This window comes from Homarus americanus, unplaced genomic scaffold (genome assembly GCF_018991925.1).
Source record: "Homarus americanus isolate GMGI-L3 unplaced genomic scaffold, GMGI_Hamer_2.0 scaffold22250, whole genome shotgun sequence".
NCBI classification, from domain to species: domain Eukaryota; kingdom Metazoa; phylum Arthropoda; class Malacostraca; order Decapoda; family Nephropidae; genus Homarus; species Homarus americanus.
This window is the reverse complement of record NW_024741189.1, coordinates 8,149,280-8,172,408: the sequence shown is the minus strand read 5'-3', so window position 1 is coordinate 8,172,408 and position 23,129 is coordinate 8,149,280. Positions and strand designations below refer to the sequence as shown.

The window sequence follows — 23,129 nt, the reverse complement described above, 5'->3', positions numbered from 1 at the left end:
ATACATACTAAGTCATACCTGTGCATACATACATATATACACACAAACCCACCATCAGACATACATACACTTGAAGCATAACAAAGAGAAATACAAAAATGTGAAAAAGAAAGATTTGGGAGGGGAGAGAAAGAGTTTGAGAGACAGGAAACGAAAGAGAGAGAGAGAGAGAGAGAGAGAGAGAGAGAGAGAGAGATGTCTAAAATCTTCATGATTTTGAATGGGGTAATAAGAGAAGTGAAAAGCAAGAATGAAAGAGAGAGGAGCAAACGTTGTTGAATTATGATACGATATGCAAATGAGAAACGAGTCAGTTGTGGTTTGGAAAGGAATTTACAAATGATAATGAATGAGTTTGAAGAATGTGTACCAAGAGAACATGACAGCATGAACGAAAGCAAAATGATGAAAATATACCCAAAAAAAAAAGGAGAAATAAAGATAAGTCGAAATGGAATAGAAAGTTTGACGGTCACCTTTTATTTTCGTTTTAATAAACTACGTGCATCATAAGAGAACTTTCTTTATGCACCTAACATATCATTGACTCCTTGACATACATACCTTGTGTAACCCATGATGTGTGTGTGCTAAATAGGGATACTCGCCGAATAACCGTTAAAAAGCAACAGACATTTTAGCCAAATACATATAACTTTTATTTTTTATTGTTAGCTTAGGTTGGGTTTTCTATGAGATTTTTCACTTAAGTGTTTTTTATCTTTAATGATCGTCTATAGCCAGTGAGAAGTTTCCCCAAAAGAAATACATTGAAGTTGTTGCTATTAGGCGATTATCCCTCCTTAGTGCAACACACACATGTACAGTGTATATAATTTCGTCATAAACTAACTTTAAACTGACACAAAAATTAATGGAGAATGTTCGCTCGCTGTCTGGGTTATTATATAGCCCCTACATATGAAGGCAGGCAACATACAACCTTAAACCCCTGCTGGTAGCGGCGAGGATACCACAGGTGAGCCTCGGGACACCTCCGGAAAAGACACCTAGATACTACGAACACGACATTTGCCATGAGCTACACACACACATGATCCATCACTACGAAGGGTCATTAATACTGGTCAAGTATTCAGATGAAAGTCATTCCGGCACGAACTCCCAGAACTGAAAGGGCTTGCGGGGAAACACTTGTGCCCCGGGTTGAGTCATATCGAGTCCAGGTGGCAGTCGTACTAGGGCGGAGGTCGTAGAGAGGAGGTGGTGGTGGTTGCGTCAATGGTCGTGTCTAGTATCAACCGTGATCTAGTGGTAATCGTATCCAGGTATAACATCACGGTAGCTAGGGTAGTAGGAGCATCCCGTAGGTCAGTACTTGGGAGCGCTACTGTCACCCAAGGCTGATAACTTACCTCGGCACTGTCACTCTCCTACAGTTGTAAAGAATCAAACATCACCCAAGACGACATGTTGAGGTGAGATGTGGCTGATTATTCCGTAATTCGAAAGTGATTTGTTACCTGTGATAAGATTTGATAAATGTTTCTTCATATATTTGTGCATGTGAAAGCAGTTTTGTGTGTGTTTTACTTGTGCGGCATTTCTGTGCATAGTATGTGGTCGACGGTGATGCACAGATACGGACAAGTTTTCCGAGATTCTTATACTTATGACACTATGTGGCGTCACGTGCGGGTCTTGTAGGTAAGCGAGATTGGAAATTTAACATCTAACAACTCAGATATTCATTTTCTATGTGTTGTAGAATGCATTTGATACTAAGTACTCGAAATTAAGTTGCATGAATAATATACCTTGTAGTACATAAAGGTGTAACTACCATTAAAAGGGTGTTGAAAAAGTTCCCTTGCGTACGACAACCATTATCATCCAGGTCGGAAAAGGCGGAATAATGGAAAGAATATGCCACCAGTACTTAACTCTCCTGAACCTGACGAAATACACACTGTTGATTCCTCTATTAGAACACCTCTGTTCTTATTTTTATGTACGATATTGGTTGATGTATAAGCAGAATTTCTTTTAATACGAGGTGTTTATAATTAATTATTTTATGTGGTTTGTTCCTACACACGAATAAACACACGCAGACATACATACATACAGGTACATACATATACATAACATAAATACATAACATGCATACATACATACATAACATAAATACATAACATGCATACATGACATAAATATATAACATTCATACTTAACATAAATACATTACATACATAACATACATACTGTATATACATACTGTACATGCATACGTATACATACTCTACATACATACTGTACATGCATACATACTATACGTGTACGTACATACATACATAATGTACACACATACATACTGTACATACATACATTCATACATTTATACTTATACTTATATTGCTTGCTTCATGCTTGCCTTTTTTAGTTACAATACCATGATTACCCAGTATGTAAAGCGTATCAAAAAAGTGTTATCTATAAATCAAGCATTGGTAGTTGAATTATAAGGGGGGCGAGGCGATACAGCTCTCCCCTACTGTCCCGTACACTCCCAGTCGACCCAGATGTGAATGGGTACCTGACTTGGCTGTTGGGGAAGTGAAGGCCATTAAGTACAGTGCCGTGTGGAGTATATAATGGTATCTGTTTTTTTCTACGTTTAGTCACCCCACTACTAACTTAACCTAACCTAACCTAACCTAAACCTCCGGTAGCATTACTACTACTACTACTTTGCTGTCACTCGGAATCGAGTATGACGATCAACCAGCTATGATTCAATGATATGAGTTATTAGGGATGTCACCTAGGTTAGGGAGTTCCGAGGTGATTAAAAGAGGCCGATAAGGGACCGGCAGAGTCTCACGTTCGTTGCACATGTGGAGGGCTGCATTTAGTGCGGAAGGTGCATCGAGGCTATCATTATCCATGAACTACGCTGGACTGGCTATGTTACCAGCATGGACGACAGTAGGCTGTCAAAGCAGCTACTTTAAAGTCACCTAACGAATAGTAAACGCAACGCCGGCGGGCAATTGAAAAGGTATAAGAATTATCTTAAGCCAAACCTGAAAAAGGGCCAAATCGACCCCCTCACCTGGGAGACGATTACACCACATGGTAACGCTTGGAGGAGCACCATACGAGAAGGTGTTCATGCATTCGAGTTATCCCGACTGCAGACCGAGGCAGACAAGAGCCAACGCAGGAAAGACGCTGTCACTGCCCCCAGTCCCCGCACTAATAGCATTAGGATTTTATTAATTAAGGGAAATAAGGTGGATGGAGGAGGGCAAATCTTCATGGGATTCTAAAAAAAATATCCATACCAAAATAGAACTCGGTTTGGTATTTATAAATATTTACGTGTAATTACGTCAGACTGATATACATATTTACCTCAGAGCTGACGAACATAAATCTCTCAATACTGTCGTGTTGCCGTTCATTTGCATAACTTCCCGGTAATTATAATTTATAGGAAAAATTTCTGCACTATTTGAAAGGTGTACGGTATCGATTTTCCAAAGTGAACGATATTATGGTCATCGTATTTTATTGGCTAACCTAACCTTGCTGATACATATTGGGCCCTGGTGAAGTATATTTATTTTTAGATTTATTATACGTACACAACTGACGTATATTAAACAATTCTGATGGTCCCTCTTGACAGTGTTTACAGAAAGATGTATAAACTTCTTGAGAAAATGTTGTTTGCATCTCTTATTTTGTAGTCCTTTATTTGTTCGTGTGAGTGTTTTCTCTACTCTTCAGTGTGTTTCATAAGTGTTTTGACTGTTCGTTTGTGAGAATTACTCCTCTTGTTATTGTTCATTTGAGTGTCTCTCGGAGTATCGTTTCAGTAGTTCGGGGTCTCAGTCTTCCAGCATCTTGAAGTCTCAGTCGAGGAATGGAACTTTTACCTTTGACTGTACTGTACGTTCTAATGTTATCTACTTTGACTGTACTGTACGTTCTAATATTATCACCTTTGACTGTACTGTACGTTCTAATATTATCACCTTTGACTGTACTGTACGTTCTAATATTATCAACTTTGACTGTACTGTACGTTCTAATATTATCACCTTTGACTGTACTGTACGTTCTAATATCAACTTTGACTGTACTGTACGTTCTAATATTATCACCTTTGACTGTACTGTACGTTCTAATATTATCAACTTTGACTGTACTGTACGTTCTAATATTATCACTTTTGACTATACTGTACGTTCTAATATCAACTTTGACTGTACTGTACGTTCTAATATTATCAACTTTGACTGTACTGTACGTTCTAATATTATCAACTTTGACTGTACTGTACGTTCTAATATTATCAACTTTGACTGTACTGTACGTTCTAATATTATCAACTTTGACTGTACTGTACGTTCTAATATTATCAACTTTGACTGTACTGTACGTTCTAATATTATCAACTTTGACTGTACTGTACGTTCTAATATTATCAACTTTGACTGTACTGTACGTTCTAATATTATCACCTTGGACTGTACTGTACGTTCTAATATCAGTTCGGGAATGGTGATGGTAAATCCTCGTATCTCTCCCTCAGGCTGCTGTTGGTGGTAGTCGTGGCTCTGCTGGTGGTGGATTGCCAGGCTGGCTTCACCGACACCACTCGCTACCAAATTTGGGCCGCTGATCTGGTATGGCTTTACTGACTCTCTCTCTCTCTCTCTCTCTCTCTCTCTCTCTCTCTCTCTCTCTCTCTCTCTCTCTCTCTCTCTCTCGCGTGGCACCAACAGAATATTATTTAAGAGTAGGTTAATGTGCTTCTCTACAGACAAACATAGGTGCATGATCAACCAAAATGTATCGCAAACGCTTAAGCTTCTAACTAAGAATAAATACTACACGTCGGACCAGACTGGAACACCAATTAAATTAACAAGTTTATCAACCTTGTGTTGACATCCCTGTTTCTCATTTTGTTATGTTGGCAGCCCTGTGACTAATCTTGTGTTGGCAGCTCTGATAATCTTATGTTGGCAGCCATGTGACTAATCTTGTGTTGGCAGCCTTGTGGCGATTCTGTATAAATAATTGGGGTTTCACTTCGCCCCACACAGTGCAGAGGGAAGTAATCATAATATGTAATTTTCTGTCCAACAAAAGCAAGGAATAAGATCTTAAGTGTGTACTTCTCCTCGCCACAGAAGCCGGGGTTCATCATTGAGTCGCACCAGATACAGGGTCAGCGCTGCTACTGCAAGGTGCCATGGGCCTCCTCGGCCAGCCTACTGCCCCCTTCACTGCCAAGCCTTAGCTTCGACCCAAACTCCGTTCTTACCTCCTCACCCAGTGAGACTTCGAGCTATGAACAAGTAATTCTAAGCAGACCGGAATCGATTAATAACACCGAATACTAGAACTAAAAGAAATCTAAGTAGAGCCCTGGCACGATCTACCATGGCAAAATTCTAAAAAATAAAAGGCAAATATTACTTTGAACGGCGACAATTTAGTCTCCATTACAGCAGCCTTAAGAACGCACACATGAAAACAATTCTTGAAACACTAAATTTCCCCCTACTACTTCCCTATGATTTTACACTCAAAGTGGATCCAGTCGTCCATTGCAGTATTTAGGAGTTCGTGAAGTTAATGCTTTCATGTAGGTATGAGAACAATCTCCTCCACTCTGGTTCAGGTTGTTTTAAAACTCCTCAGCTGTAGTTATAATAGTAACTTATAAAAGATTTGCTCAATACCCGTGTTCCGCGCACCTCATCCCCACCCCTCCTATTATTAAGACATTCCCTGGTGTAAGGCCTTTCCCAATAGTTACGTATGGCATTTGTATAGTAAGTAATTTTTTGTTTTATCCTTAAATATATTAACGAATTCCTACTACACTGTATCTACTGTTAGAAGTAAAATACAAATATACCCGGTTTAGCTGCCCTCAAATGACGTCACATCATCTCGGTATTCAGGCTATCCCAGTTTGTTTGATTTTTCTAGCACAAATATGAGATACAAAAGGGAAACAGTTTGGTAAATTGGTAAATACTCCTTGGTTAGAATCGAATTACAAGAACATTTCTTGGTGTACGCATTATGTGATCCCAAGCTTAAGTAATTAAGGGATTGGACATAACAACTGAGGACACGTTATTCAGGTTGAAATATGCACATGGTTTTAAAACGACATAGAAGAATCATCCCCTTTATACTTTGATACAAAACAAAGCAGCTAACTGTACACGGGCCTCTATAAGACCAGAGACTCATGTCATAAAACATTAACTGAGACTCAACTGGTTTGCAGGTTTGTTTTTCTTTCATCACATAATCAATAACAATGACGTGTACGTATGCACCTTGTATACCTGAGTGTATCAGAATTGAGATTCACAGAAATAAAGGATTGTGAAGGAAATTGTCTCTTCATTTCCACAAAGATTTTCACAGCGTATGTAAGATTCTTTTGTTTCAGATCAAATTTAAAGTCGAAATTTTTCGTTTTTAAATAAGTGAAAAGGAAATTGAAAACTATATTGAATTCAACCAATTATTTAACGAAGGCGCAGTTAAGGGAATAAAATTTGTCACGATGCCGTTTTAAGAATTTGTTTGTGTGTGTGTGTGAGTAAAGAAAAAAATTATAGTGAATCTCTGAACCTAAAGATCAGTGGCATGTTAACTCGGTTTACACCCGTATGTACAACAATACCTGCTGCTTTTTTTTTTACACCTAATTGGGAGGTTTAACGTCTTCTTTACTCATACAGACTCGATAAAAATGCATCCAGCCAACTGTGAGCCACCTGACATAACCTTTTAGAACTTCCAAAATTCTATGACCCCCCCCTCCCGAAAAAGTCACTTGTAAGTATCAGCTGTACTGCGCCTAGTTAATGTGTGTAGACAACATTGCCAGTCAAATCATTACTTCTAGTTAAAATACTGTATGTGGGTAGCTGTATCTATTGCATGTGGATAATTACATCTATTATATGTGGGTAAATGTATTTAGATACCATAACTAATATTCTCTTTACTAGCACTTACGTTGTATTACCTCAGGCTATTAAAAGGTAAACATATATATTATAAATATGTTTTATTTTACAGCATATAAAACAAGGCATTAACTGTTTACATAGTTATGATAAATCAGATACGTCTTCACATAACACCTGTGACCACCATGACTAGCTGAACACTTACAGTAATAACGAGTATTACATTATGGAGAACTTGTGAACCAGGGACTTTACACAAAAATATAACAATCACGTACTAATCAATCACTGATATCAAACTCCATCTATTCATATAATCAATTGTACAGTAGTAAAATAAAAGGCATATTTACAGCTACACACAAAATTTATTACAAATTGATGAACTTATTCTGTCACAGCGTGTTATTTGCTGTTTGAGAGTGACAAGTCGCATATCTTCGTTTTTTTTTTTAAAGATTTAATGGACTTGAGCATTATTTATAAAGGTATATGATATTGTGTAGAAATGCTGTTTTTGATGAATGCAACGCATGGGAATAATATATCAAATATATCTATCACAAAATATTTTTTCCCTCGAGCTGTACAGTACCTGGACTGTGTTATAATGTGATGAAAATGTTCCACCTGGGGAGTGTAATGGCCCATCAGCTGACTGCAAGAAAATTACCAACTTTTTGCTTTGATAAATTTAAGAGACACAACCCTGGACCCGTACAAGCTAGAGTCGTCAAAATCAAACTTGGTCTGTATGTTTACACTGGTAACACTCCTAAGAATTTAAATATAATTGGTGATTGGTGTAAAAATGCACGGGAAGCAAAACTTTAACAGATAGACTAGAGACGATAGATGACACATGAAGCAAGCACATCATTGTACTACAATAATTTTGTCAGCGTATGATAAATTCATCGTAACTTGACAGCACTCCAAAAAATTTCTTCTCTATCACGATAAAATTAACATTAAGTATTGCCAAGGAAAAATATTATCTTTAAATACTGGATTGCAACCAAAGAAGTCAAAGGAAATCCTCGAGGCATTTTAGATATACTGTAGTCAACAATACTCGCCTGAGCACAGCCCCACCCATAACGGTACCCTGGGCTCACAGCCATACACGACAGGTTTACGGAACCGGGCAATGTGTTGATCGCAAAAACTGACTCAACTCTTATACACAGGATCACACTTAATGAAGGATATACATTATACACAGTCTTTATTGCCGGACTCATGATAATGCCCCAGTTTATTTACCAAGTCCAGCTGGTTCTGTAATATAAATGGGACAACTCAAAAAGATGAATATCAATCAATATACTTAAACTTGTTCCATCTAAAATTCTTTCTATTTTTTTCGCTCCAAATCATTAGCTGCACCTCCCACTTCCACTGGCCTGCCTGAGGAGCCAAGTGGGTGATAAACTGACACACTTCTGTGGCTCTTGTGGTAAGAAGCCGTCCACTACCTCATGGTATGGTATGCACTACACCATAGAATATTGATGTGTTATAGTTGCCTCAAGAGAACTTTAGCCTTTCTTTTAAAGTCGGACTTCTTGATCTTCCTTTCTCTTCATCTGGTCGAAGTGTTGACTTAGAATCTGGTAGTCGTTTTGCAACTTTCTTCCAGAAAGTAGTGGCGGTCTTGTCTGTTGATCTGCATTGCAGTGCCCTAAGAGATTTATATCCTGGAAGAAGAGTAAGAACAAAACTTACAAAAGGAACATATTATAATTTCTTAAATATTTTATTTTTACTGATGCCATGTGTATATACTATACTGTATAGCCCTATGAAGCCCGCCAGGTGGATTCAGTAACTGATACAAGGAGTAGCATTATGAGAGAGGTGGAGAATTGATCCTGGGCTCTTGTTTCATAGACGATCTTCCAGCCAACCAACAGGAATACCAACCCTTCCCCATGAGTTGTGGGACGTGAGGACTTAGCCAAGATCCAGGATGTGTGTCGTCACAACTTGTTAGGCTCCTCTTTATAGGGACTTTTACTTCAAGTTCTCCCATTCTAACAGTGACGATTATCTAGGATGCAGGAATAATACTGGGTTGTTTAAGGGACAGATTTAACCACTGCTGCAGACGGTCACCTGAGTCTCCGGTCGGCCAATGTTAGTGTGCCTTTTACTCAAGCGGGCTGGAGGAGACTTCAAGTGTAGCATGGTGTTCAGCACCGAGTGTGAGATCTTTCAAAGCCAGACTTGACCAACACTGGAGCAGGTTCAGATACATTCAGGAGCCAGTGCATGCCCAGTACTTGCCAACAGTGCGTAACAAAGACTTAACCGATCGCCCAAGCGACTAACGAGCCGATCAGTGGTGAAGAGGATAAAAGTAAAAAGTAATAATTCTCCACCTCCCTATGTATGTACCTTCCTTTAACACTATAAATCTTCCGAGGATTTTTTGGTGGGAAAGTGAAAGAAAACCTTATTCTTATACGACTATATAGACATTAATATAATTGAATACGAGTCATCCGAGTCAAATCTGTCTTCGTTATCTGTCAAACAATATCTATAGTGTAATAACTAGTGTCCTGTAACCCATAAAAACTGACTTATTTATTTATACTATTACTTATCTTTACTTATCAGTGTTATAAATATTCTTATCACAAGACGAAGCCTAGAAAACTTAATGCATAAGAAATATTTAAGCTTCCATGAGGATAAAGAGAGCTAGATCATAAGATGGTACTCCATAAAAGTAAGATTGCCAATTATCACAAATTGTATTACCTATACGCAGGCCAGGAGTCGTCATCTTGAGGTACTTGGGAGAAACAGTGTGAACTTGAGACGAGTCTACTACTGGGAGGTCTGCCAGGGGCACCAAGGCTTCCCCTATGAAGGTGTTAGTACGTCCCAGGTTGTAGTCTTTGAGAGTGAACAACAAGAAGCCAGCACGGACCCCATCATCACCCCTGCTCATATCGCTGTAGGAGAGAAAAGTTTAAAATATTTAGGTAATCACAATCTGTTATGAAGTTTAATATAAGTGAATAAGATCTCCATTTTTGCCTTCCTTCCAATTATTATCCACTTATTATACTTCCTCTACAATCAATCTTGAATCAAGAAAAAAAATACTTACAATTCGAATTGTTCCTCATAAACAGCTGGGTCTTGCTTACGCAGGGTTTTGGTCTTGTGGATGGCATGAGGGAACCACTCCTGAGGTACTAACTGAACTTTAACATAGGAATCAACCAACTGACTGTGATGAAGAAGGTGAGGGCCACTACGGGAACTGACACTACAGGCATCACTTTCTACCACAATGTCGCGGGCCATAAGTACGTCTACAATCAGTTTTCCAGGACGAGTGAACAACGTCTGGGGACAAAATATGCATATCATTAACGTGCATTTCAAAGTATGTATACAGAGAATGTTAATTATTTGGGGAAAATAATTAATAAATATAAATTATCAGTGGATTATACTGGATTAGACAGGAACACACGTACTGTGGGTTCGATGCACAGAAAATTAATTGTTTTATACCTAAAAATATTCCATAATTGAACAAAACTATTAGAGAAAAATCTATTATTTTCATTATGTGAACTTCACTAATAACACTCACCTTTACCACAAGTTGGGCTTTTGAAGGTAAAATGTCTTCCACCTGTTCTTCGTGGCGTTCCTGATAATATTTTGCAATCAACGCTTCGGTGGACATTCTGAGACTCTCCAACAACTCTATGAGAGATGTGTATTCTGCGGAGGAAAGTTTCCAACATAACAGTGTGGTCACTCACAACACTAGACACAAGTCGGCAAGAATTATTTCGTTTGTAAAGAATATTGCATCCTTTCAGTAATATAACGCTTTATCATGTATATACACCCTGACTAACTCGCCAACAAATAATTAAATGCTTACCTGTAGTCTGTGCCGTATGCTCGTCTAAACCAATTCCTTCATTTTGTGAGAAGAATCTAAGTGTCTCCTGCAAGATGCTGTGTACACCACCAAAGTAGCTAGCCTTTCTTCCCTGCAATATAAAGAAACATATCATAAGCAACAATCGACATTTTTACTTTGTTATATATTGTACTATGTAAATAATAATCAATCCTAAGGGTTATAAATACGACTCGAAATGCACTTTTTTTTAGAATAACTAGTAAAAAAAATAGCCTAAACTCTTACCTCTGAATTTTCAATGACAGTGGCGTGGAATATATCAATAATGACCTCCCACACACGCCACAAGAACCTCTGGAAGTTGGAGGTGTGCAGGTGGGTGTGAAGGAGTTTGATGGCAGGTCCAAGAACCTCAGCCAAGAACGGGGCTGCATTTTGTATATCACAGGCTTGATTTACAGTTCTCCTTAGTGTGGGTCTTATCTGTTGAAGAGAATTTTGGGGTAATTATCTCTTATAAATAATTTAAATGTCATCTGAAAACTAATAACTTGCAATTGCTAATACATATCTTAAACGTGTCGGAATTAATTAATCGTAAACATCACAGGTCATCCTTAAAAAAAATGCCCAGATTTTAATATATAATCGTTTAAGATCTAGCCATTAGTTTTAGATGACTGCATACACATCCTTACTACATATAATACTAGCTAGATTATCTGGCTTTTCCCGGGTGGGTGGGCTGGAGATAGTGCACTATCTTCACCTAGGCCACCCGCACCTCCCTACCAAATTTCAACTCTATCTTCAAAACTGCAAAATCGTGGAAACATATATGGAACACACACACATACACACACCATACAACTAAAGTATCAGAGAGTTCTAATGACTGACTTACGTTTTCTATTACAGTTTCAATAAATTCATTGACTTTATTCTCCATATTGTCAGCTGCATTGTATATAAGCCTCTCAACGGTAGACTCAAGTTGTGTTGCTGCCCCGATGCCGCTGCCTGTCACTCTGACGTCCTCCAGGAGAACATCAAAGCCAAAATGGCCTGGTAGTCCTGTTAGTTCTCGTCGGACTCTCTCGATGTTGTTGAGGCCCACACAGATCTTGACGAGGGAGTATGAAGAAGAATTAATACCACACACAAAATCTATCAAAGTCAAAGTGGTCGGTTTCATTTCAACTCTTGATAGGTTAATTTTTAAGAAATTTGTATTACCTGTAGTAGTAATACAGTACAGTATTCTAATATCTGATAGTCTTCCTCTGATTTGCTGTAACTTTACCATTTTAAAATAGTCATACATGATGAATTAAATGTACTAGAGTTCTCTAACTTCATCTTATACTGACACAACAGTTGCAGCATCATAGCGTCAGCTGTGGCCATATTCCACACTTATTAATAATCCATTGTAGATAAAAGTAACAAAGTTAATTATATAATTTCATGTAAATTGCTTTTAGACGACCAAATACTGTAACTTAAGATAATTTGGTAAAGGAAAGTTGAGATACTGTATACTGAAACATGAGAATCCTAATGTTAGTGTTTTGAATATCAAATGTCTGCGAAAGTGTCCGTAATTCACAAAAAGCACCTGCGGTGGCTATCAAACAACAAATACCTGTCGTGTAATGAAGACGCTGCTGGAGTTATCTTGTCTGCAGAACATGCGGTCAACCTTGTCTCTCAGAAGGTCTGAGTAGTATGTCCCACACGAGCAGATATCTTCTAGGATTTTGGCCAGTAATACAGCGCTGTTCTCTGGATCTGGCCACGCCAGCTTTAACCACCAGATTTTCACCTGAATAAATAAAAAAAAATATGACAACTGGTGAAAACAACTTTCTTCTCGTTCTTGAAATTAACACGATAGTACACTGAATTTCTTCCACTTAATGTTGTCTCCATTGTAGAACAAATAAAATCTATTTGGGATTATCCGAGAACTATTTAATATGCACAGTTATGTTTCATTATGGTGACTCAGAATTTATCGTAAAGAAACAATACTAAGGTTCACAAGAAAAGAGTGAAATGATGCTTAATTTTACTATGTTATTATGATCTCTGGGATCAATATATTCTGTCAAAGAATATTCATCCCTATTTTGGGGTTAATTGACACAACTTACATCATGGAATATTGCAATGGTGTCGGTTGAAGAAGAACTGAAGTTACATAACTCGTCCACAAGCTCAAAGGAGTCCAGGTCGACAGCCTTTTCAATCATAATCCGAGCACGAATTATGGCTAGCTCAAGCCACCTCATTACTCCTCGCGAGAACCATCGGTGGTACTTCCGAACACCAGACTCTACACGAGCTTCTATAGGCAGCGACTCACCCAACCTGTAGGTAAAGTTTGTCAATTAAAATAACATGCACGGAAACTCTGCCTTCTCTTTGCTCAGTCGTTATTTATATAGAAATTCTGCCAATTAAAAAGTATTAATTATTCTAGAACACACTTCAAACATATAATTCCTTGACTGAACTTAATATTCCGTATATAGTGGATAATATAATACTTAAATTCAGTCAGTTTATTGAACAGTTGTGAAACATACAGTGCATTTAAAAAAAAATATCAAAGCTTTATTATTTCAGGATATGGCAGATGAAAAAAAATTGTCATTCAAAAGGAAACTCACTTGTTCAGGCGACAAAGATTCATGTACAGCTGCCAGAGTGACGTGCCCACCTCCAGGGCGTATTGAACATCGTCAGCATCTTTTTTGTGGTCATTGATTGCTGGCATGCGGTTGTAGATGTTCATGACCAGTGGCCGGACACATGGGTTGACCTTCTTACTCACCATGAGGTAAGTTGTCTGCATGTACGAGATGTTCATCTCCCTGGGAGGGAAGTTTTTCTTATGAGTAACTGAAGTATAATTTAGTCAAGGTGCTTGCTAACGGAATCAAGCACTAAAGCCAACAGTGCATAATTTTCATATTCCAAGTTCCACATTCAACAGAAATCATAAGAAAAAATAGTTAGATTTCTTACTTTAGGAAGATACCATTGTAGAATTCAGCAGCTTGAGTTAGAAATTTGTTCGACTCGTCCACAATATTAATGACTGGGGTGATCTGCTCGTCTACTGTCACCGTTCCTCGTAGTTGATCCTTAATCATCATCATCCACCTGTGGGTATTCATACATGATTAGTTCTTTAACGTACATTTCTATGTTGTGCAACACTAAAAGAAACTGTGTGTTTGGAACTATGTGGAGATTTTGGGTATACAACGTTAGTGACATGACCCAAGACTTGTTTATAACACACTGGTAGTTTATGAGGGATAATTCAAGCGATAGCAACTGAGTAAAAGGAAGCTTCAGATAATGAGTGGATAGACACAAGCAGGAAACATTATACAGTATTCCCTAAAAACTATATTATTATGAACCTACATGATTTATACTAAAGTTTAATAATTCAGTAATATTCACAAAAACGACCAAAATTCTGGGTGAAACGGAACTATCTGTACCAGGGTTGTAACTTACCAGGTTTTGGCATGCTCTGCTAGGCTGGTTATAACAGTCTCGTGCAAGTGAGGCAATCTCTCCTGATCCAGTAGTTCCCGGGTGCCTTTGTGGGTCTGGATACTCTGTAGTGCTCTGAAATATGCAACAAATATAAGAAATAACTCTTGTTTTAACTATTGTCGAAATGAGTTGCATTATATATAAAAAGAAATTTATGAAGAACTAGTCTGTCTTGATAACGACGGCAACTTTGTCAGGTAAAAAGAGTGGATGGAGCCTTAGTCTCCGCTTCAGCTGATGAACTCGTTATATGTGAGCCAAAATTAAACCATTAAATTAATTCTATTATTTTTTATGTTTTAACTGCATCAAAGAGAACTCACTTGAGTGTGTATGAGAGTTGATGCTGCGCGAGAACCTTAGAGGAGGGAGGATATGCTGTGTGTAGATCTTTGAGGCGATCACTACTGGCACACACGAAGCTCACTAAAGACGTCCGCAACTCAGCCAAGTCTTCCTCCTGATAAGAATTCTTGCCCAAGGCAGCTTGTACTCGATGGAGCTGGGAGAGTGTCCAGGCAGCGTCGACAGTAGCAACACGGCTGCCCACACACCACCAAGACAACTGGAGGGAGGCGTCATTCAGATCCAGCATTATAGCATACTGAGCTAAGGCGGCCGCTGCGCTGCTATTCACGCGACCATTCCACGGTGTTGACCATTCATTTTCTTGCTGCAAAAAGAATCATGAACTCTGACGATGTAGACTCAAGTTTAATAAGACACTTGTCCTCATTTTTGCAATATAACCATAAAGTATATTGAACAAATGTAAAATTAATAAAGACAGTCAGTCAGTACTGTTTAATGATAACCTTAGAGCAATTCAACAGCCATTCTGATTCGTAATTGTCACTGAAGATTTCAACTATAGCTTTTACAAATAGTTGTCTTTAAGAAGTTATAAGAAACATTTTGATATAGCAAATTTCACTTCATATATAATCATGTTATTCCTTTAGCATAATCTAAGTAATCGTACGGACTTGTAACAACATGATACAGATACTAATATAAACTTATTCGTCACTTTCACAATATAATAAGAACTTTAACAATAATATATAGATGTATAAATAAAGGATGAATATTACAGCAGTAACTTGATGAATGGACAAACAAACTCACGTGGTTGTTGTTGGTAGAGTTCTTCAGCTGGTGGTGGACTAAACGTGCCAACAGCGAATCATAAGAGTGTCGGTTTTTGTTCTCAAGATGGGCGGAGGAAGACACGGAGCCCTCGAGGTAAATACTGCCTCGGTCCTTGCCAGCCTCACCCTCTTCCTTCCCCAGGGAGTACCAGCCGTTCAGTCCATGCTCACTCACATCCTGAAGAAGTTAGCATGTGGTTACGATGTCTTCTCTTTGTACTAAGTTGAGTTGTACCGTATGATTGAGCTGGACCACACGAAGAATAACCAGGTAGTGTTAAGATATTTAATCATCAGGTGAAATAAGCTGGTAGGGGTTGATCTTCACGTGACCCGTTATACCTGGTAAGCGTGTCTACACAGTGAACATTCATTGCCGAGACTTTCGTGTTAAGAGTTCCTTATTGACTGTACAAAAGAGTTTATATTGATACTAGAAACTTTCATTAATCTACACTTTCGTGACCATACTTCATCATTCAGTAATAATTAGAATAATCTGTTTATGTTGTAATCTATTAAAGAGTTATGAAATGTAGACTAACTAGATAGTACAGTTAATAATCACTAATATCAAGTATTTATTAACATAAGAATGGAGGAAACTGCAGTGGGCCTATTGGCCCATGCTGTGCAGTCCCGTTTACACCCAACCCCTATTAATATTATAAGCGGCTCACAGCTCAGTATGTATTCTACAACAACAACCTACAAATTAACTTTTCTATATTTATGTAACTGATCGTTGTAGCTTGTTATAATTGTCTCCTCAACTTATGAACAACTTAATAAATTACATTATAACACTGTTTTAGTACATGTCTCACCTTCACACTGATGGTGACCTGACCAAGAAGGTGAGGAGGTTGGTGCCGCGCCTGAGCTGTTGTGCCCCGCACCAGGCGACCAAGTCCTTTAATATCCCGAACAGCTGTCAACTGCTTAACTTTCAAAGCATCGTACTCATGCCTACAAGACACAATAGTAAGTTCGTTACAAACTACTCGTGACGAGTTAAAATATTTCCTCTTGACGGATATATTTTTCGAAACATGAATAAATCTTACATAATTGCATAAGGATCTCAGTATCAAAAAATCTTAAAAAGTTTAACCTATACTCACCATATTTCTAAGCGAAGAACATCTTTCTGGAGGTTATGCACGCGTCTGGAATAAAAAATTATAGGCTTAGAATAAAAATACGTCTTTAAAAGCAGACCTCAAGACATTAAGATAAGGTGCATTTATATAATATCAAATAATATCTTTATTTTACTTTTGTTAATTCGAATATTGAAGTTATTACATGAATGTTAGCACCAGAGAAATAAAGCATTACAGTTGTGACTCACAAGGTAAAGTCTTGGTTCCACTTGGGGATTAATGTATCTTTCTCTAGTCTCGACCTCTGTGACTTGCCGCTGCTCGGGATGGCCAGTGTGACGAAACAGTTTGTTGTTCCTGAAAAGAAAAATATGATATAAAATATGATATACATAAGAGAAAGAGAAATACGAAGGTCATACACGATAATAACTAATATTACCCAGAAATGTACAAAGCAAGAGACTGAAGAGTGATTGAATTTCTGTAATATTATCGAGATTTATAGACAAGTACTTGTGTGCTGTTCAACCGGTCGTAACATGTGACGGAATGAACGACTGAGAGCAAGGTGAGATCAACTGCGAATTAGTTATGCGGAAAAACTAAATATCCCAATATTACTACAATATAGCCGCATGATTAGACCTTCGGTATTTTATGAGTTTATTGACACACACACAAAGCTCCTGATTTATGTACTGTACAGCCCTGTAAATGTATTGAACGTATATCATTATGTATACACCACCTGTAAGTTTGTATATTTTCAGCCACCGGCTGCAACTCTATTAATTAACCGTTTATTATCATTATTATTACACATGCAGTTAGCAACATGTGCTTTATTCTTGCCTGAGACTGAAGGCCCCTGAGCCTCTTGACATGTTTGCACCATAAAACTATACTTAAGAAACTCACCCTTGACAGTCTTCGGTCGTAGTTCCTTGGCCTCTTTCAAACTCAGGTGGAGGTTGACCTCAGGAGCCTGGAGGATGAAGATACGGGATTTTAACGATCATAATAAGAGTATGTTACAAAAGACGTTCATTCTAAACTATCTACATTCCAGAATATAGTAAGTGTGTTAACATATATTAGTTATACTCGTAAGTTATTGATTCTGTAATTGTCATCATTTTGAACGCTGTACAACTATAATGTACAGTAAGTACAGTCTCCTCAAAAGTCCTCGTCTCCTTCCGAACAAGTAAGTGTCGAAACTATATGAAATAATGCAGCACTAGCAGTGTTGGAATCCTGGACTACACACCTGCGAGTATTCTTGGTTATACTGTCCTTTACCTGGGGAATGGGGATGTCATACACATTTCCTCTAACATTCCGTTCTGAATGTAATAATAATAAAATATGAACAAACAAATTATTCCCCCCTCTCTCTCTCTCCGGATGAAGATGGCGTATTACTGAAGTTCTCGTGTAAGAATGTCATTCTTAATACATATGAAAATTATGCACTTGATCATTATGGCAACACAGAAATGTCAATATATTTTATATGCATATCAATGACATGTTTATCCGTGAATTTGTGTTATATAAAAGAAATATGATGTAATAAATATAAAAGCTTCTTTTGCACGAGATGCAACAAACAAATATTTTAATATATAGTCAAAGCAGAAGCAACCCAAGTGACACCTTATCTTCCACCACCAGCTAAATCTCCCCCGGCGGCGGGGAACGGATAAGAGCTGTTTCACTCCCTATGTTTACGAAAGGATTGGATCACTAGTTTTAATATAAATTTACACATTTTTAGTCTGGTGGTCTGACTCCCACACACGAGTCACAGGCGCTGGGGCTCGAAGCAGTACTACACACAGCTGGTCCCAAAGGAGCGAATGAGCGGTTACCCAAATTAATTACCCGGTAATGATCCAGGGAACACTGTTTACATGATCCACCTGACTCGCGCCAATCACCTTGAGTCTCGGTGTCACTTGATTATGTCTAGCCAATCAGCGTTGCTCTCGATGTTATGTGATACTCCTGCGCATGATCAGAGCTTCGAAATTTAGTTTTGTCGTCTGATGGCTTCTCTTTGCACGAGTGTAATATCTCAGCTTGGCAAATCATTCATCGTGTGTTTGAAAAAAAACCCGCTGACATTGACATTTTTAAGGCTCTTGGTATTCTACCAGCCTCTGTGAAGTGTTACAGGTATTCATACGCAAAATATAGAACACTTGTGAAAGGACAAGAGTTGGGTGTTTCGTGCTGGCAATAAGAAGGAACATTACCTACATTACTATCTGAACATGCTCCAGGCCGAATACAACGATCACTAGACTATACTCCACCACTTCTTCCTACAAGTAGCACCACTTTATCCTCTAGCATCTGTTAATTAAGGTAAGTTTTTACACGACGTGGGGTCCAGGGGGCTATTTTAAGTCAGGCCCTTCTGGTTTCTCAGGTTAAGAGGTTTCGTTTCGTCATTTTTTTTTGCGTGTTTTACCACAAAAATTCCCTATACTTCAAAGCCTTGCTCACTTTGCGCAACCAATTTTGTTGGCAAGGGGGGGGGGGGGCATATCTCCATAACAGCTCATTTGCAACGGAAATGAAAGGAAGATTCGCCTGAAACACCACAAAATACATTTGTTTATTTTACGTATTTTTCATTTACAAAAGTTATCCAATTCATGAATTTGTAAGATTTCACACATTGCTTACCAAGACTAAGGAGCAGACTTTGTTTGTAAAACCAACAGAGTCTAGCATAACTATTGAAAAACCTAGATTTCTGGTCAAAAACTAATTGGAAGTGAAACTGCAATTTCACCTGTTGGTTTAGGTCAGCTTCCGTTTTTGCTCTTCCCCACCCCAAAAAACCCGAATTCCCACAGGTCCTCCGAGATTGTTGGAGGGAAGGTCTGACATGGTTAAAAAAGAAAAACAAATCAATGGAAACCTAAAAAAAATATAACCCAATATAATGCGAAAACTTGTATAATAACGTTTTTCTATACACTCACGATAAGGGAGTATAGTACAGTAACCAAATATTGTTTTCTACAGCATTAGTCTCATGTTTGTTTTTAATATATTATAATCTTGATCTCACATTAGTTATTTATGTATAAAGTTGCCAGGCGTGAATAGCTCCACCTTTTGGGACACTCCCGGCACGGGGTTCGCTCCAGCGATTCATTCTGATTGACGAGGGCACGGACTTTTTGAGATGATTGTACCTAGTTTTTATTTGGTTCACCACTCAAACGCTACCCTAAATTTACCTAATCTAACCGCGAACGCAGCGTTAAGGGTTAATCATCAGGCAAAATAAGCTGGGTGGCTAATCTTCAAGTAATGGGTTTTTCACTAATAGATATTAAGATAACTTTATAAACAGATCCAGCTCAAGGGTCAGCCCTTCAACTCACCGCTCTACTTTGCACTTCTTGGGTAAGACGATCCACTGTGTCCTGGTTGACCTGGAAGGCTTCCTGAAGGACTTGTAAGACTTGCTCGAGAGAGACGCTGGTGCGGTTGGAGGACCCCGATGTGGTTTGGCCACCAGCTGAAGCAGCAGTGATGACATGCCACATGCCATCACCCGCGCCGCCCATGAGTGAGTGAACCGAGTACAACAAATCTGTCAGTAGGTCCTCCGTCTGTGGTGCAAAAAGAGATAATGTGAGTGAAGATTCTTCACATGGTACACCACAATATATATATATATATATATATATATATATATATAAATATATAAAGAATACATACAATTACTGTAGAGGGGGGGGGGGGACCTGCTAGAACAGTAACAAAGACTTGGGTAAATATTCCCGGGTATTTCTCTCACTTCAAAATAAATAAAAGATGGAACCTCGTTGTTTTCGGGAGCTGCGAGAACGTTTGAAGTAAAGGACTTCCCGTGACTCGTACTGTACCCGAAACAACATCGTGGACGATATGTATAATGCGTTTTATTATAGCGGGTGACTGTGTGTGTTTACTCATTTTCATCAAGACATCTTTGCAGCAATGGTTAATGTACTGCGAACATCCACGTTTTACAGTATTACCTAACACCCGATTAAATTAAATTTCATTGCCTAGATTGATTCAAATAATACATCTTACTTGAATACACTGTACTGTATATGTTTTTCCAACGACTGTATTAAAACATCAGTGAAGTGAGTAAATCTGAACTTCAAAATCTGAGGAGACAGGGGAAACCACTTGAGATATCACGGGCACAGAGTGACATCCGGTTGCTCAATATTATCATGTTGCAGGCGGATGTTTCATAAATCATGTTTTGCTCTCCAGGGCTCGTGCCCGACCAAGCCTCTGAGATTTCTGGTTCTGCCAGGTGATCAGTATGAGGAGCCTTCAACACCCCCCCCCCCCCTCGAAGTTGTTCCTTCCTTCTCCCGGGTAACAGGATCATAAGTATGCAGCTCCACAAGCTGGTCGAAATATGTAATAAGTGATTGCTGAAGTCAACTACCCAGAGATAAAATTATACTAAACAACAGCCACCATGGTAGGTATTCATATACATCAAACTCACGACTCCAGAGAGGAATTTACACGTAAGATAAAAGTAATGACACAGAAAATGATAACAAACTCGTGAAAGTGAATTATTGCAATGAAGAAAGAGAAAGGAAGAGATACAGAGAGAGAGAGAGAAAAAAGACATTATTAGACGACATTAATCCAAGTTTATTTATCACTCTCTACTTAATTGTGGTATGGGAAATATTGCTCGCTGCCTAACACAATAAATTATAATGGTATTCCTAAATCAATTCTCCGCAGTTGAAGGAGCTGACGAAATTACCAATTAGAGGAAATAACATTGACTATCATATGGCAACACTAACTACACCCAATGACGGCCATGGTCACGTCCTCCCTCCCCATGCCCCAAGTCTGTCTCCTATGCGTGGTGCTGTCTCCTATGCGTGGTGCTGTCTCCTATGCGTGGTGCTGTCTCCTATGCGTGGTGCTGTCTCCTATGCGTGGTGCTGTCTCCCATGTATTATACTCAGTAAAACAAGTTAATATTAAACTTTAGTAAAAAACTATTTACAGCTAGGAGGCGAAGTCAGTCTTGCGAACAGCCAATAACCCATTCTTCTGGAAAAGGTGTTAAGACGTCTGGGTATGTAGTGTTGGATCACGTGTAGATTACCCCTCCTCCATCCCCACACCGAGCTAATTTTACCTCATGATTAAACACCTCACTGCTAATTGGTGGATTTTTAGGGTTCGATTATGTTAGCTTAGGTTAGCGTTGGGGTAGTTAATATGTAAAAAAATAAGTTTGGGTGTCTAATCATCAGGTGATACTCGAAGGCCAGTATAAATATTGTCTATACAGGTGTAGTTCCCAGTTAAGTTGTTTAAAAAGGTTAATAAAAAGATTACAATGACACCATGATGGTAACGAGCTGAAGGTCAACTAAGTCGGGAAATACAAAAAAAAAACCGATTGGAATATTTGCTCATGGATGTAGTTGAAGACCTTACGTGAGACAGGACCAGACGCGTACAAAGGACAGTCGTTAGTCATTCCAGTACTCATGGACGTGGTGACATTAGAGTTACAAATTGTTTTCACATTTTTTAGTAAATACAGTAAACCCCTGAATCAGAAGTCGTCGACGTAAAAGTACTGGCGGCGTGTTGAAGTAACCTAGGGACAGTGTGTAGCTCAAGTGAGTCATCTGTATCCTGAATAGAGGAATCAAGTCGATGGTGAGGGAGGTCAGTAGTAGTGATGGTGAGGGAGGTGAATGATGGTGGTTGTGTGGTGGTAGGGGAGGTGTGTGTGGGTGGTTGTGTGGTGGTAGGGGAGAAGTGGTGGTGGTAGTGGTGGTGGGGATGGTGATAAGGGAAGTAGTGGTGGTGGGGATGGTGATGGGAGAAGTGTGGGTGGTGGTGATGGGGAGGTGATGGTGATGGGGGAAGTGATGATGGGGATGGTGATGGGGGAAGTGGTGGCGGTGGTGGGGGAGGTATTGGTGGTGGGGGCTCGTTAACTCATATTTGACACTGGCCAATCTCACCACTGTAATACCAGACCAGCATCCCCTCAGGGCACCATTGTTCATGTATCTGCTTCTCATAGAAACAAAGAAATATTGGACCACGTGAAGATCAGGCACCTTAACGTATTTTACCTCCATATAAACCACCCTAACCTAACCTCACCTAACCCCCCCAGGCAAGTTAGGTTAAGTTAGGTTAGACAAGACCCCAGACATTATCCTCTTTTATGACATTCAAAGTATTTTTGTTTTCTTCACTATAATGATTCAAGCGGGAAGGACATGTCACCGAGGAACAGGGTGTAAGACACACCAGTTCACAAAAGAACTTCTGACTCATAATGGTGTAAGTGGGGGTGATGATGCTGATTTGTGGT

The 23,129-nt window shown here is 38.9% G+C and overlaps 2 protein-coding genes across 3 annotated transcripts in view; one reads left to right on the top strand and one right to left on the bottom strand.

The window, feature by feature from the left end:
• The first annotated feature begins 1,175 nt into the window (after positions 1-1,175).
• LOC121875624 lies at positions 1,176-6,394 on the top strand. Its single transcript, XM_042380220.1, has 3 exons — positions 1,176-1,439; positions 4,565-4,658; positions 5,169-6,394. The coding sequence occupies exons 1-3, from the start codon at positions 1,432-1,434 to the stop codon at positions 5,379-5,381; spliced, it is 315 nt and encodes a 104-aa protein (XP_042236154.1). The 5' UTR covers positions 1,176-1,431; the 3' UTR covers positions 5,382-6,394.
• Positions 6,395-7,061: 667 nt separating this feature from the next.
• Positions 7,062-23,129, bottom strand: part of LOC121875623 — a 111,130-nt gene continuing 95,062 nt past the window's right edge. For both annotated transcript variants that reach the window (XM_042380218.1, XM_042380219.1), the window contains 19 exons: positions 20,131-20,361; positions 17,642-17,708; positions 16,969-17,077; positions 16,739-16,783; positions 16,442-16,583; positions 15,592-15,792; positions 14,787-15,136; positions 14,422-14,535; positions 13,918-14,055; positions 13,560-13,763; positions 13,041-13,257; positions 12,530-12,709; positions 11,789-12,007; positions 11,170-11,367; positions 10,900-11,011; positions 10,600-10,733; positions 10,105-10,346; positions 9,750-9,946; positions 7,062-8,680 (listed from right to left, as the gene is read on the bottom strand). In XM_042380218.1, the coding sequence (XP_042236152.1) occupies positions 8,511-8,680; positions 9,750-9,946; positions 10,105-10,346; positions 10,600-10,733; positions 10,900-11,011; positions 11,170-11,367; positions 11,789-12,007; positions 12,530-12,709; positions 13,041-13,257; positions 13,560-13,763; positions 13,918-14,055; positions 14,422-14,535; positions 14,787-15,136; positions 15,592-15,792; positions 16,442-16,583; positions 16,739-16,783; positions 16,969-17,077; positions 17,642-17,708; positions 20,131-20,361 (3,270 nt within the window). In that variant the 3' untranslated portion in view covers positions 7,062-8,510. The remainder of the gene's footprint in view (positions 8,681-9,749; positions 9,947-10,104; positions 10,347-10,599; positions 10,734-10,899; positions 11,012-11,169; positions 11,368-11,788; positions 12,008-12,529; positions 12,710-13,040; positions 13,258-13,559; positions 13,764-13,917; positions 14,056-14,421; positions 14,536-14,786; positions 15,137-15,591; positions 15,793-16,441; positions 16,584-16,738; positions 16,784-16,968; positions 17,078-17,641; positions 17,709-20,130; positions 20,362-23,129) is intronic.

Excerpts from the sequence above, each read along its gene's own strand:
- LOC121875624 (XM_042380220.1), top strand. Across the intron at positions 4,659-5,168 it reads AAATTTGGGCCGCTGATCTG|AAGCCGGGGTTCATCATTGA; the intron begins GTATGGCTTTAC and ends TCCTCGCCACAG.